This window comes from Aulonocara stuartgranti, assembly GCF_965226115.1.
Source record: "Aulonocara stuartgranti genome assembly, chromosome: 8".
Lineage (NCBI taxonomy): Eukaryota > Metazoa > Chordata > Actinopteri > Cichliformes > Cichlidae > Aulonocara > Aulonocara stuartgranti.
The window spans coordinates 5,195,672-5,208,725 of record NC_138959.1 but is presented as its reverse complement, the minus strand read 5'-3'; the positions used below and the strand labels follow the sequence as shown (position 1 = coordinate 5,208,725).

The 13,054-nt window shown below is 39.6% G+C and overlaps 1 protein-coding gene across 1 annotated transcript; it reads left to right on the top strand.

Annotated features, from left to right (window-relative positions):
• The first annotated feature begins 2,327 nt into the window (after positions 1-2,327).
• On the top strand, positions 2,328-13,054 carry cdk5rap3 (CDK5 regulatory subunit associated protein 3). The gene is made up of 14 exons (XM_082543916.1): positions 2,328-2,494; positions 2,765-2,813; positions 2,967-3,098; positions 3,692-3,792; positions 3,893-3,941; positions 5,461-5,639; positions 5,889-6,025; positions 6,809-6,953; positions 7,175-7,282; positions 8,463-8,544; positions 8,656-8,744; positions 11,233-11,438; positions 12,499-12,670; positions 12,914-13,054. Exons 1-14 carry the CDS (start codon positions 2,489-2,491, stop codon positions 12,977-12,979), a joined length of 1,521 nt encoding a protein of 506 aa, XP_082400042.1. The 5' UTR covers positions 2,328-2,488; the 3' UTR covers positions 12,980-13,054.

Sequence of the window (13,054 nt, the reverse complement as noted above, 5' to 3'; positions counted from 1 at the left end):
CACTCCTCTTTAGCACACACCCTCCTCAAACACACACATACACACACACCTAGAGCCCGCCCAGCTGAGTGCATGACTGAGTAAATGTTGCAGCCATGTGATTTTCAGCTCAGTCCCATATCAAGATCTCTGACATCAGGGCTAATGTGAACCTGAGAGGTGATTGGCTTTCCAAACTGTAAATAAAACCCCCGTTATCAGTCTCACTTTAAATCCAAGTATTGTTTTAATGTGGACTTTGGAGTCAGAATAAAGTCACCTTTCACTGAGCATTTTCTCTTACATAAGTCTTTGTGATGGCTTTAAGCTGGAGGGAGAGAACGAGAGCAATCGAGCTGCTTTGCATGGCTTGTTTAAAATCACAGACAGTGAATAGACGCTGAATTTGCAAGTTAGGTCACCATTCAAATGAACTGAAATTAGGCCACTACAGAAACTCTGTTGCTGCAGGGATTTAATGCTTGTGTTTTCAGGTTTGTCCAGTCTGGAGTTCACAAGAAGCCAAATTGTTGAATTATTACTGTTGTTTTTCACCCATATCACTTTTTTCAATAACAATAATACACTGTGTCAGTCTCTGTTTTCTCATATTTAAAATTATGTTACATAATGAACAAAATAAAACTGTAACGACACATTTAACTGTTTAAAAAACGTGTTTAGTAAATAAATGTTTTGTTAATAGTTTAGTTAACAAAGTTTAATGTTTAGTTATTGATCACTGAACGGCCAAAATCAAACATAAATAAATAAGTATTAATAATGATTCAATTCAATTCAATTTTATTTATATAGCGCCAAATCACAACAAAAGTCGCCTCGAGGCGCTTCATAGATACAGAGAAAAACCCAACAATCATATGACCCCCTATGAGCAACCTTTTTATACATTTGATGAGATAATGATATCTTATCAAATGTATAAAATATAACAGATGGACATAAAATGTGACGTTAATTGGTGTCTGGTGTTTCCGCCAGTTCCTTTCTGTGCCCCGCTCATGTATTGAGCCACATGCCTGTTCATCTTAGCCGATATGATGCCCGCCAGGAGCTTCCATGTGGTACTGAGGCAGGTTATTGGCTGGTAGTTGGATGGGACTGGTCCCTTCTGGGGATCCTCAGGGATCTTGTGCCTCTTTTATTAGCAGTTGGTTCCTTTGTGCAGTTAGCTTCTTCAGCTAGCAGGAGTGAATCATGTCGGGGGCCTGTCCGACTCTTCATACTGGAGACCCTTTCTGGGATGTCTGCCACTGTAATGGTTACTATAAACCCTGTTCAGGAAGGTTGCTGTGGTCTTAGATCTACTAATCGCTGAGGTCTCACTCAATGACTTCAACACACCAGTTGTTGGGCTTGGTACCACATCTCGGGTGGGGGTGATGATCTCCCTCCTGACCTGACATCCTGGCTCCCCCTTGCTGTAGCATTTGTGTTGTACCTCATCAATCTCCAGCTGTGATAGCAGTTGCTTCTTCCGAATGCTGGAACACTGAGTTACTAGTTCTTTCACCGTTGGTCTAGATGTTGGGCATCAAAAAGTCCAGAGGTCCCACATCCTCTTCATTTAACCCTTTCTGTTGGGGTTAATTGCATAGTGGCATTCCAACAGCGCCATGTTCTCATCCCATGTCCACGTCTGAGCTTCTTGTTCCACTAGCCCATTTCTCATCATTTCATCGTCTCATTTCAACAAATTTCATTTTTTAAGTTTTTTTAAACAATAAATTTAAGTTTAGAATTCAAAATTTCCTATTTGTGGATATAAAACTTTGGATTAATGTTCTGATTCTTTTCCCCTCAATTTTGTGCATGAATTTAAACATGCAAAGCATTAAGTGCAAAGAAATAGCATACTTACAATAGTGTGCTTGGATAATAGAGTAATAAGTATATAGGAAAGCATGAAATAAACAAATAAAGAGAGATATAAATGAGATGTAGACACAGAACCAGAATAATTTAAATACATTTTTAAAGAAATTGGAGCACATTTGTTACAACTGTGTCAAATGTTTTTATTTTAACAGGCTTGCAGGTAATAACTGTCTAGATAGATAGATGTAGATTTCCTTTTCTGAAGGTAAACTACATTTATGTTTATTTAACTGTGCAAGAAATATCATGAGACCTTTTTTTTAACAAATGACTGACCCATAACAAGAAATGGCCAACATTTTCCAGGTATTCTTCCACATTTTTCATGGGCTACTCTTAGTTTGGGAACAACTGACCTTAAGTAAAGTGACACTACCGCCCTCTAGCGACAGTCTCATTAGTTGCACCAATCAGGGGCCACGACGATTCACCAATCCAAATGCAGCTATCGACATGGCAACATCGCCTCCTCCTATTGGCTCTCTTTCTCCTAACGTGTCATAAACAGGAAAGCTCCGGATGGTGATGATAATCCTGGATATAAACCGGAATATAATCGTATAATGAAGCCCTGAATGGTCGGAAACGTTTTTAAAAAGAAAAGGAAATAATGGAGGTGAGATTAAATTTAGTTTTTTTTCCGAGCTGGCTTTAAAAACTAGCCTGCGAGCTAACGCTAGCTAGCTGACACAGTCAAAAGTCCACTTAAGTGACAGAGAAATGAACACTTTACACTGAGTTTAAGTTAGCAAAGAAAACAGTCTGTCCTATGACATTTTTTAAGATACTTATTCACAATGTCTTCCTAACGGTTTAATGTGATATTGTCCTTTACGTTAGTTAAATAAGGTGTAAATAACAAAATCTATTGGCTGTCTCCCTTCAGCGGAACATTCAGAACCTTCCCATCGACATACAGACCAGCAAACTTTTAGGTAAGACAAAAACACGCACATTTAAAACAAGCACTTGCTTTTCTATGTGTTCCTCTGCAGCTGAGCTACAAGCAGCTAATACAGCTCTGTAGTCCTTTAGCCTGCTGGCTGAAACAGATGTTACAGACGTAAACTTGCTCTGTGTGGTTGCAGACTGGCTGGTGGATCGGAGGCACTGTAACCTGAAATGGCAAAGTGCAGTGAAGGTGATCAGGGAGAAGATCAATGCTGCCATCCAGGACATGCCGGAGAACGAGGAGATCAAGGCGCTCCTCTCCGGCTCTTGTAGGTCCCCTACAACTCAATACACCCACCCATCCTTCCACTTCTCTGAGAGATGAATCTATTATGGACCCAGCAGGCTATTTAGCACCATTTCTACTCTTCTCAGGGACTCCCCTTTCCAACCAGATATAGGTTTTGGGTTACTTTATAATCATCAATGCAGGCTTAAACCCCACTTCACAACTTTATTAATGTTTTTTTTTTCTTGTTGTTATCATTATTCTTATTTTAAGGTGGTGTTACAACCCTGCTAATGACTGCAACAAAGTGGAGACTAACATTGGAGTTTTTTAATGGTCTTATTTTAAAATACTGTCTAATCTAAGCTAATAATGGTAGTCAGGAGAGCATCACAGGGTTTAGCAATAAGTGCTGTCCCTCCCAAGCCAACCTCAGGCATGCTTTTGCACAACTTTTGGACAACTAGCAGTTAACCTCAGGCAACTCCCAAAGACTCTTGCACTGCTACTGCAACACCAGCAGGGGTTGCAGAGGAGCATGGCTTTGGTGTTTATTGTATTTTAAGCAGCTGTTAATATGCACTGCTTTTAAATCTTCATCTATTTCTGTGCTTTGTTTACTTTCACTGACAGACATTCACTACTTTCACTGCTTGAGGATCGTGGAGATCCTGAAGGGAACTGAGGCTTCCTCCAAGAACATCTTTGGCAGATACTCATCACAGAGGATGAAGGTGAGAGGATTCATACATGTCAATGTCACATGTTAAGGGGATTTTTTTTATTTGGGTTTTCTGCTGTAAAACTTTCTCCCTTGTGGTTTTGTTTTCATAGGACTGGCAGGAGATTGTGTCTCTTTATGAAGCAGATAATGTCTATTTGGGTAAGTGTGTTAGGAAAATAAGGGAAAGACATATCAATATGTCTTCTTTATAGTATAAAAACACCTGTGAACACAGCTACGTATCTTTGGCTCCTTTGAAAATAAATCTTAAAATATCTTTAATTCATATTTACTGACAGTATGGATGAGTTTTAAGTGTTTTTTGTCTTCTTAATGTGCAAATTTCCATCTCTCAGTGCTGCTATTTTTGTCCCATTTAAACATTTAGGTCGTGAAATGCGACTGTGTACAAACATGTGTTAATGCTTTATAGTTCAGCTAAGACTTTCATGCTGTTTAATATGCTTTAAACCAGTTAGCAATGAGATAATGTATCTGGTTAACCTAATTATTGTAGCTTATGCCTAAAAGAATGTCTTAAATATAGGGACCCCTGTACTTGGGTCCAGGTGGGAAATTGGTTTAGGCCCAGTTGGATGCTGACCTTGTAACATACTGGTGGAAAAGGCAAAGAAGACGAGTCTACTTGTTTACACAAAGTGCTTATGAGACCGTTTGTTGTCACTTTATGTCATATTGTCTATTTTTATTTTTTTAGCTTGTTTATTTTGTAGGGACAATAAACAAGGCATATATTTGACCTAAAAGCTCACTTTCATCTGTAGTTTTTAGACAGATGAACCGGATCAGTAAATATAAAAGCATTCTTTAGTGCAAATAAATTTCAACCATGTTAACCAAAGTTCATTTTCACACAGTTTGCTGTCTGCAGAACTGCGACTCTTTCAACCGCGTTTTCTGATGTTCTGTGGTCACAAATTTCACAACTCTGCTGCCTTAACAGAAAAACAGTTTAATCATCCGGTGTTGGGGACTAAAATGTAAAACTTTCCATGTACAGATTGCTTATATAGCAGCACGAAGCAAGTCCAAGAGAACTTCTTTAAATTCTAGAGCTCTATGTGCACCTTCTAATGATCAAGTTTCCCAAGTAGGGCCTCGTGGATGTACAAAGTCTAACACGTGAATATCAAATACAGCTGATGTAGAGGAATATAGAAGTCACTTCACTATGGTTAGAAAACTTTAAATTAGCAGCTAAAACTGACATCTAGCAACATGAACCACCTTATATTTTGTCTTGGTGATTATTTTTAACTTTACTTTAAAAGAGTGTATTTTCACCATAGACTGTATGTAATTGGTGGCTGTAGAGGAGTCGCCCCCTGCTGGATGGAAAGAATGCAGCATTAAAGCACTTCCCATTGCTGTTTCAGATCTTGAAGCTATGCTGTATCTGTTATACAGTCTGTGGTTTTTGGTGTATTTTTCCAGCCCTTAAATTTAGTCTAAGATATGTTAAAGTTCCTGAAGTCTTGATTTAAGTCAAGATTTAACTTGCTTATACCTGTAGGCTCCCTCTTTTAAAGCAGGAAGGTTATAAGTGTTAATTTTGCTGCTGCATTTGTGTAGCTTAGGATATCGACCACAAAATCCAGCTGAAGAAACAAAATAATTGCATGTGCTGAATGATAAAAAATGTGTTTGTGTGTCCCAGTGGAGTTGGCCAGCTTGCTGAGCCGCAACGTGAGCTACGAAGGCCCGGCTCTGAGGAGGCAGCTGGCCAAAGCTCAGCAGCTGCAGCAGGAGCTGAGCAGGCGGGAGGTGGAGTGCCAGAGCTCAGCTGCAGACTTGAGGGAACGCTACTATGCTGCCTGCAAACAGTATGGCATCACAGTAAGTGCAAGAACGTGCACACCTCTAGGAGAATATTCAGACACAAACACTCAGAGTTACGCATTTTATTAACTGATTGATGCGAATGTGAACAGAAAGCAGTAACCTTAGGCGGGGGCCTCACCCTGTAAGGCCATGAATGTAAGAACAAAGATTTTAAACTCAAATCTAAACTGGTGGAAAAGCTTTAACAATCGTGTGCTATGTGAGGATTTCTGAGCCTTTGATTGACTTATTTGCTTCTTACAGGGTGAAAATGTTCCTCGAGAGCTTCAGGCTCTGGTGAAGGACTTGCCAGCGGTTCTTGACGAAGTCGGGAAGGATGCTGCGAGGCTCGAAGAGCAAATACAACTTTATGCTGCCTTTACAAACTTTGTCTGTGACTGGTGAGTAAGGGATACAGTAGAGATGCCATGTTATGGGGGGAAAAAAACATAATTTCTGTTATTTTGGGCAATATTGAAATCTTAAGTATTTAAAATTGGTTAGTTACAAACTTAACAAATGGTTAAAAACTTTTCACGGGGAATCTCCTTGAACTTTAAATGTCGTTCAAACTGAAAACAAGTTAATAATTGAGTTATAAAAGATGGGCCATTCTGTGAAGAGTGAGCCAAAAACAGATGGGATGAGAGACAATCTGAGTTAAAAAGACAAAGCCGGCTGCAGGCAACTGTTAATGATCCTTCAAGTTTCATGATCCTAACTCGTTCAAGATAGACCAGGTTGTCCAAAGGCTCACTCATGAGTTAAAGCAGCTCCTTTGCTAATCAGAGGTAAAGTGGTTGACTCTTCCAGTCCACATGTTGATGTGTGCTTGGACCAAAAAAGCATGAAAGGCCTTTATAAATGCATCTGTGACTGGGCAACTGCAGCTTTCAGTGTAAAAACTTTGTGTTTTCATAATATTGGAAGCTAAATTATTTTCAGTTGTAACTGAAATCCAGTTTATCATCCAGACTTAAAATATTATGTTTTGTTTTGTCGCAGTTTCACTCAAATGTATATTTTTGCAGATACAGCTCAAACATCGGTGTATATCCATTAGAGCAGTTCACAAAAAACTAAGAAAGTAAACTTGAAAGAAACACTTTCTGTTCTGTTTAACTACATAAACCATAGATAATGTTTGTGCTGGGTCACATGAGCTCACATGTTGTCATTTGTAGGTCTGAGCCAGTACTCCCTATGCTGACATTTGCCCAAAAAAGAGGGAATGCAACATTTTATGAGTGGAGAACGGGGAAAGTTCCCACAGTTGTTGAAAGGCCAGTTGTGGGTGAATCACCACCTGATACCATCACAGAGGACACGGTTAGTTTTACTGCATGTGTATTCTTGTTGTTGTGCTCATATAATTAAAACTAGTAAGAACCATTCATTATTCTATCTTAATGCAGTTCACTATGTAAACTGGGCCATAATTGAAATTATCAGTAAATGCCTGCATGTTTCAAAGTGATTCCAAATGTCCACTCACAGCAGGAGTCCTTTCTTACCGCTGTTTTTGCTTCGTCTTCTAAAATCTGTTTTAGATCGACTGGGGCGACTTTGGCAAAGTATCAGATTCCCTGGGTGTGAGTTCAGGCATCACAGCCGAGGATGGAATAGACTGGGGAATCAGCCTGGAGCCGAACTCCAAGGTAGGGCGTCTGAACACGTCTGCGTTGCATCCTTTTCTCTAAAACAATGATATATGATATAGTGATTTTTTTTTTTAAAGGTACATCCTCATCTTAAACCAGCTGCAGTGCCTGAATTTTGCAGCAGAAATTCAGTGTGTGTGAAAACATGTTAGCAAGCTGATTAACACCAAATAGGTCACAAGTTAACATACAAATGGCCAAAAATAACTGGCTAAAACTACAAGGTAAATCGTACATATGAAGCCTGGTAAAATAATAACAACAATAATAATGAAAACTTTTTTTCATTGTGTAGGTTCCACTAAAGCAAAGTTGCTTGCTCGCTATTGTCCCCCTTATGTGCAGCAATTTGCAACATAATTTGTGCCATTACTGCTGGCATGCAACTCCAGCTCTTTGGCACAACCAATGGTGTGGAAAATTGCATCTCCACAGTCTATCAGTGCAGGGTCCTGCAAGTGAACAGAACCAGTAGAGAGGTTTGGGAGTGGGGTGGGGGATTCAAGAAAATTAGAAAAAAATTGAAAATAAAAGACACTTTTTTTGTTTTTGTTTGAGTGACGCACTACCAGGTATATTTTTCCCTGCAGAGACACAATTAATTTCAGGAGACTGCAGTGAGTGACGTATACAATGTTGTGGTGATGTATTGTGTTGCAACATCAGTGTGTGTAGGAAGTGGCCATTGAGTCAAGCATAACCTCAGATTAATGGATAAATGGTCAAAATAGATATCTTACTGTATAGTTGCTTGGAATATACAGGCGCTATGAATGAATGGTCAAAAACATTGCACCATAAAATATTAAAAACGCTTTAATGGCATTTTTGTTAACTTTTAATAAAGTCAAATTAAATTTGGTTTGTTTTTTTGTTCTTTCATTATAATTGTTAATGCTTGATAATACATTTTGTTCTGTTTGGTGCAATCTCTCAGGTTCTGAAGGGAATATGCCAGAAAAAGTTTGAGAACTGCTGGATAAAGTAAAAGTATATGGTTACATGATTGCGGAACTACAGAATATATTGGGTGAAAATGTCTAAAAGTACTGTAGAGCTATGCCAGGCAGAAAAAGCTGTAATAAACCACAGTGTTGATTACTTTTTGGGAGAAGGTAGTCAGTTGAGTAATGGGAGGTAAAAGGCTGAACTATTCTCTCTCCGTCTCCCTCATCAGGACCCCGGGGCAGGCGGTATCGACTGGGGTGACAGCGCAGAAGCTCCCATTGAAATTGAAATTGTGGATGTGGGCACAGACTGTGAGAAACTTTTTTTTTTTCCCCCCTTCTAATCCTTTTTATGTTTGCAGCTGTCACATGCTCAGCTGCTGAAATGTCCATTTGCTAAAAAAGACTCATTTTATTTTGAAGGCCCTGAGGGAGTGGCGAGGGGTGAAGATGCTCTAACTATACTGGAAAACCCTCAGTCACGCAGCCGGTTCATTGACGAGTTGATGGAGGTAAAGACTACAGTCATTCGATCTCAAATTACTTCAAGAAGACCCACATATATTTGTATATAGCCTAATGATATAAAGCTATAGGCAGAACACACAAGTGGAGCATTAAGCAGCTTAGAGGGAGAGTGTGTTGTTAAAAACGTTTTGTTTTACTCCAAACACACCAGGTTTGCTGGTGTGTTTGGAGTGAATGATAGTGAAAAGCATTTAACAGCATCAGTTTTAACTTTCAGACAAAAACGTGTAAGGTAACAGTTCCACAGACTGACACGGAGGACATTTTGTAATTTTTTATTTTATTTGTATTTGTATGGTTTTAGTCTTTTGTTGTTGTTTATATTTATTGCAGTTTTTAAAAACTAAAATTTTGAAGGATAGAAGGAGTGACCTTTCAGTGACTAGCTAAGTGTTGCTCAGTTTTTTAGGTTGAACATTTGTATTTTAACTTAAGGTTGTGTGATGATTGTAAAATGTTCTGGACAAAATTATTGATGATGAAAATTTGTAAATATCATTTAGTCCCACAGGTCTCCTCACTAAGCCATTAAATCTATTTAAATTAAGGAAAAAGGTCTAATTGAACTGCTTAGTTTCAGATAGAAGTGCCGGGGAAATGCTTTTGGGGTTTTTTCTTGGCCACCCAAAAAGTTAGGAACACCCTGTTCCTGGAAGGTTAAAGCTTATGTCGTCTACAGGTTTTGTTGGAACACAACTGTGCGAGGGTCCACAAGCCAGTGTATGTGTAATGCTGGTCCCGAGCCCAGATAAATGGGAAGGGTTGTGTCAGAAAGAGCATCTGGCATAAAATCTTGGCCAAAATCAAACATGTGGATCATGAAGAATGAGATTTCCATACTGGATCAGTCAGAGCCCAGGTTAACGAAGACCACCTTCAGTGCTGAATGTTCGTCAGAGTGCTGGTGAAAGCTTTGCTACTGTTGGCGAATGCAAAGGAAGAGGAAAGGGGGAAGGCATGTTAGGAGGCAGCGAGAGAGAAGGAAAGGCAGGGAGTGTGGAGGGTGAGAGGAGGGACTGTAAATGTTGGGATGACGCAAGAAAAATCTTGATGTCTGAAACATGACTGTAGCCACCAAAGGTATTTCTGCCATTAGGCTACAAATAAAGTACGCCATAGTCTTATGACTTCACCATCACCTCCTGCATTCACTTTGATGACGACTTATCTGCAGTCTTATTTAGCCATTTGCCAGTAAGCATCTTCTCTAGTACACATAATATATTAACCAGTGAGCTATTTACATGTGTTTCATGTTGTGGAACAAAAGGTAAAATGTCCAAGGTTTGCGTTAACAGCCAAACTCAAGAGTTGACTCAGTTTTTAGCAGTCAATCCATGTAGTTGTGTGCACCATACTTATTATTTAACCCAAATCAAAACATTTTATTCCCAAGGCCATCAGAGCAGCACACATCTATCTGTACTTTTAATTAAGTGGGTACAGGGGGTGTCTGAAGCCTGCCTCATTTGATTTTTGTCTGGAGGCAGAGCACACTGCAAACAGGTTGCAGTAATTCACATGTTTTAGGTACTACTGAACATGAATAATAGTGCAGTAAAGTGTAATGTAGTATTCAAAGTATAACTTCAGATTTGAAGAATCTCCTTGTGTGTCTCTTCTCTGTAGCAGTGGCTAAGTAAGAATAAAGACACAGCTGCAGCTGAAAATTGCTGGTGTATGTAATTCAAATGCCTTTAAGAAGGTTATTTCAGATTGTAGAAACATACATATGTTGGCAGGTAAGCAATCCAGTCAGGACGAAGTAAACCAAGAAGAAAGAAAACAAGAAAGCTGAATAAAGTAGCTGCAGTGTGTTATCAAGGTGAAGGCTTTGAGACCACTAACAAGCAGCCTGACGTTCTTGTGAGCACAGCGGCTACATGTCATTATAAAGTTTTAGATAAGCTCAAAAGAGATGGCAACAAAGCTGCAAGAATGAAGTTAAAATGGTGAAAAAAGAACGCTAAGATTGAGGTCAAACAGTTTCTAGTTGTAGCACTTAATCAAGACGAATGCATAGCAACAGTGAAATGCAGAGGCGGCCACTTTATACTCCAGATGAAGTGAAAAGGATTGGAATTGGGTCATGGTTTCGGTGTTTGGTACTAGTCAGGAGTGTCTCTGCTGCATGGTTAAACAGCTGCTGGTGCGATAAGGAAGACCTCTGCACAGAGAGAACTGCAGAAATTCAGGAAAGAGGCAATAAAGGCAGATGGTGTGATTTCATAATCTTTTATGTGGATTAAATAGAAAAATCTGGTCCTGATAAATGTTTAGCTGATATGGTCTTATGCATTCAGACATAACAGAAGATTAGGATCTCAGTTTAACAATATTTCACCTGAAGGAATGCTCCCACTGTTGAGGTGCAATTGCATTTTTTACTGTGATATTTATATATAAGTGTTTGAATGCCAGATTTGGTTTTCTGTCACTAACGCATGACTCTGGCTTCATTTGTTGGTGCAGCTGGAGGTGTTCCTGACTCAGCGTCTGAGTGAGATGAGAGAAGAGGGCGATGTGGTAGCTATGAGCCAGTTCCAGCAGGCCCCCTCGGTCATCCAAGGCCAAACCTGCGAACACATCCAGGCGATGCTGTCTGAGGTGCAGGACCTTCTGGGGAGGCTCACCTCTCTCCGGATGCAGCACCTGTTCATGATTCACGCCTCTCCACGGTATGATGGTCGCCAGAATATCAGCATGATCACCACTGAGCTCTATTTCAGGAAACAATGTGAATACATAACCTTGTTGTAAAATAACACACATAAGATGAAGAACTATCATTTCAAACTTCTCTTTTAGCACTTTATTGTGACTTTTGTATATAATAGCTTAACAAGTTTATAGCTTAGAGCAAGGGTGGGGAACTCCAGGCCTTGAGGGCCGGTGTCCTGCAGGTTTTAGATCTCACCCTGCGTCACCACACCTGAATCAAATGATTAGTTCATTACCAGGCCTCTGGAGAACTTCAAGACATGTTGAGGAGGTCGTTTAACCATTTAAATCACCCGTGTTGGATCAAGGACACATCTAAACCCTGCAGGACGCCGGCCGTTGAGACCTGGAGTTCCCCATCCCTGTGCTTATTTCAGAAAGTGAAAGTTAGAATTTGTGCCACAAAATCTGGAGTTTCTGTACTCTTAAGGATCCCCTTTCTCCAATCAGACCCAGAAAAAACCTTTGCAGATAAACAATTGCAAGCCTGATATTACCTTGACATTCATGTCTGTGGTTAGTGTGATTAGCTCTGTGATTCATTTCTACCATAACTGGCTGTGATTTAAGAGACAGTTAACTTTTATTATTCTGTCTCTCTTCTGTAGAAGGGAAATTAAAGTATAGAATGCTTAATTAATTGCCTTGTAGCAGGTCCTTTTTTATGTAAAGTACACTGACAGTACATTTTATTCTGTATAAATAATATAAGCTACTTTGAGCTGCTCACTTATTCACAGCGGGTAGCTCTGCATATTTGATTTGGCAGATTTTTACACCAGATGCCCTTCCTGACACAAACCCCTCTGTGACTCCTTGTGGGCTCAAACTGGGGCTCTTTTGCTTGTTAGGCAAATAAGTTAACCGCTACAATACAGAGCCACTTATTCAGTATAAATGACATAAATCATTTCTATCATGAGTATCAGTCTTTAAATAAAGTGGAAAAACCCCTTTGTATGCATCAGAAATGTTGCACCTTTTGTTCATTATTTTTAATGTGATGTGCGTGTTCAGGTATGTTGAGCGCGTGTCAGAGATGCTGAGACAGAAAATGAAGCAGGCTGACATTCTGGTGCTGAAAGGAGCCACAATGGCAGAGAAGAGGCAGGAAGCCCTGCAGGAGCAGTCCAGGCTGGAGCCTCGTGTTGACCTGCTGGCAGGATGCACCCGGGAACTCCAGAAGCTGGTACAGCATTATTTTTTGTATTTGTTTCTGTTGGCACGGTGGATAATTTACTAACTATGTCAAATGAGGAGGCTGCAGGAAGCAGAAAATACTGAAAACTGTCATTGTGAGATCTCTGTTTAAATATGAGCAGACACATAAAGGTATTCATATTCTATGTGACATGGAAACGGTACAAATTCTAAGTGTTACGCCGACAATGTTCTCAGAAGTAACTGATGATTGTTATGTTTGTTTTCACAGATCGAGGCAGACATTTCAAAGCGATACCACAACAGGCCTGTGAACCTGATGGGGGTTAATATTTAGTGAACTTCAGACAGTCACTGAAAATATTTTGTCATGATCTACAACAGAAATTAAAAAAGTGATATTTAATGTAAA

What these genes read in the sequence shown, in the direction of transcription:
- cdk5rap3 (XM_082543916.1), top strand. An exon ending in ACAGACCAGCAAACTTTTAG is followed by an intron (nt 2,814 to 2,966) that starts GTAAGACAAAAA and finishes GTGTGGTTGCAG; the next exon opens with ACTGGCTGGTGGATCGGAGG. An exon ending in ACTCATCACAGAGGATGAAG is followed by an intron (nt 3,793 to 3,892) that starts GTGAGAGGATTC and finishes TTGTTTTCATAG; the next exon opens with GACTGGCAGGAGATTGTGTC.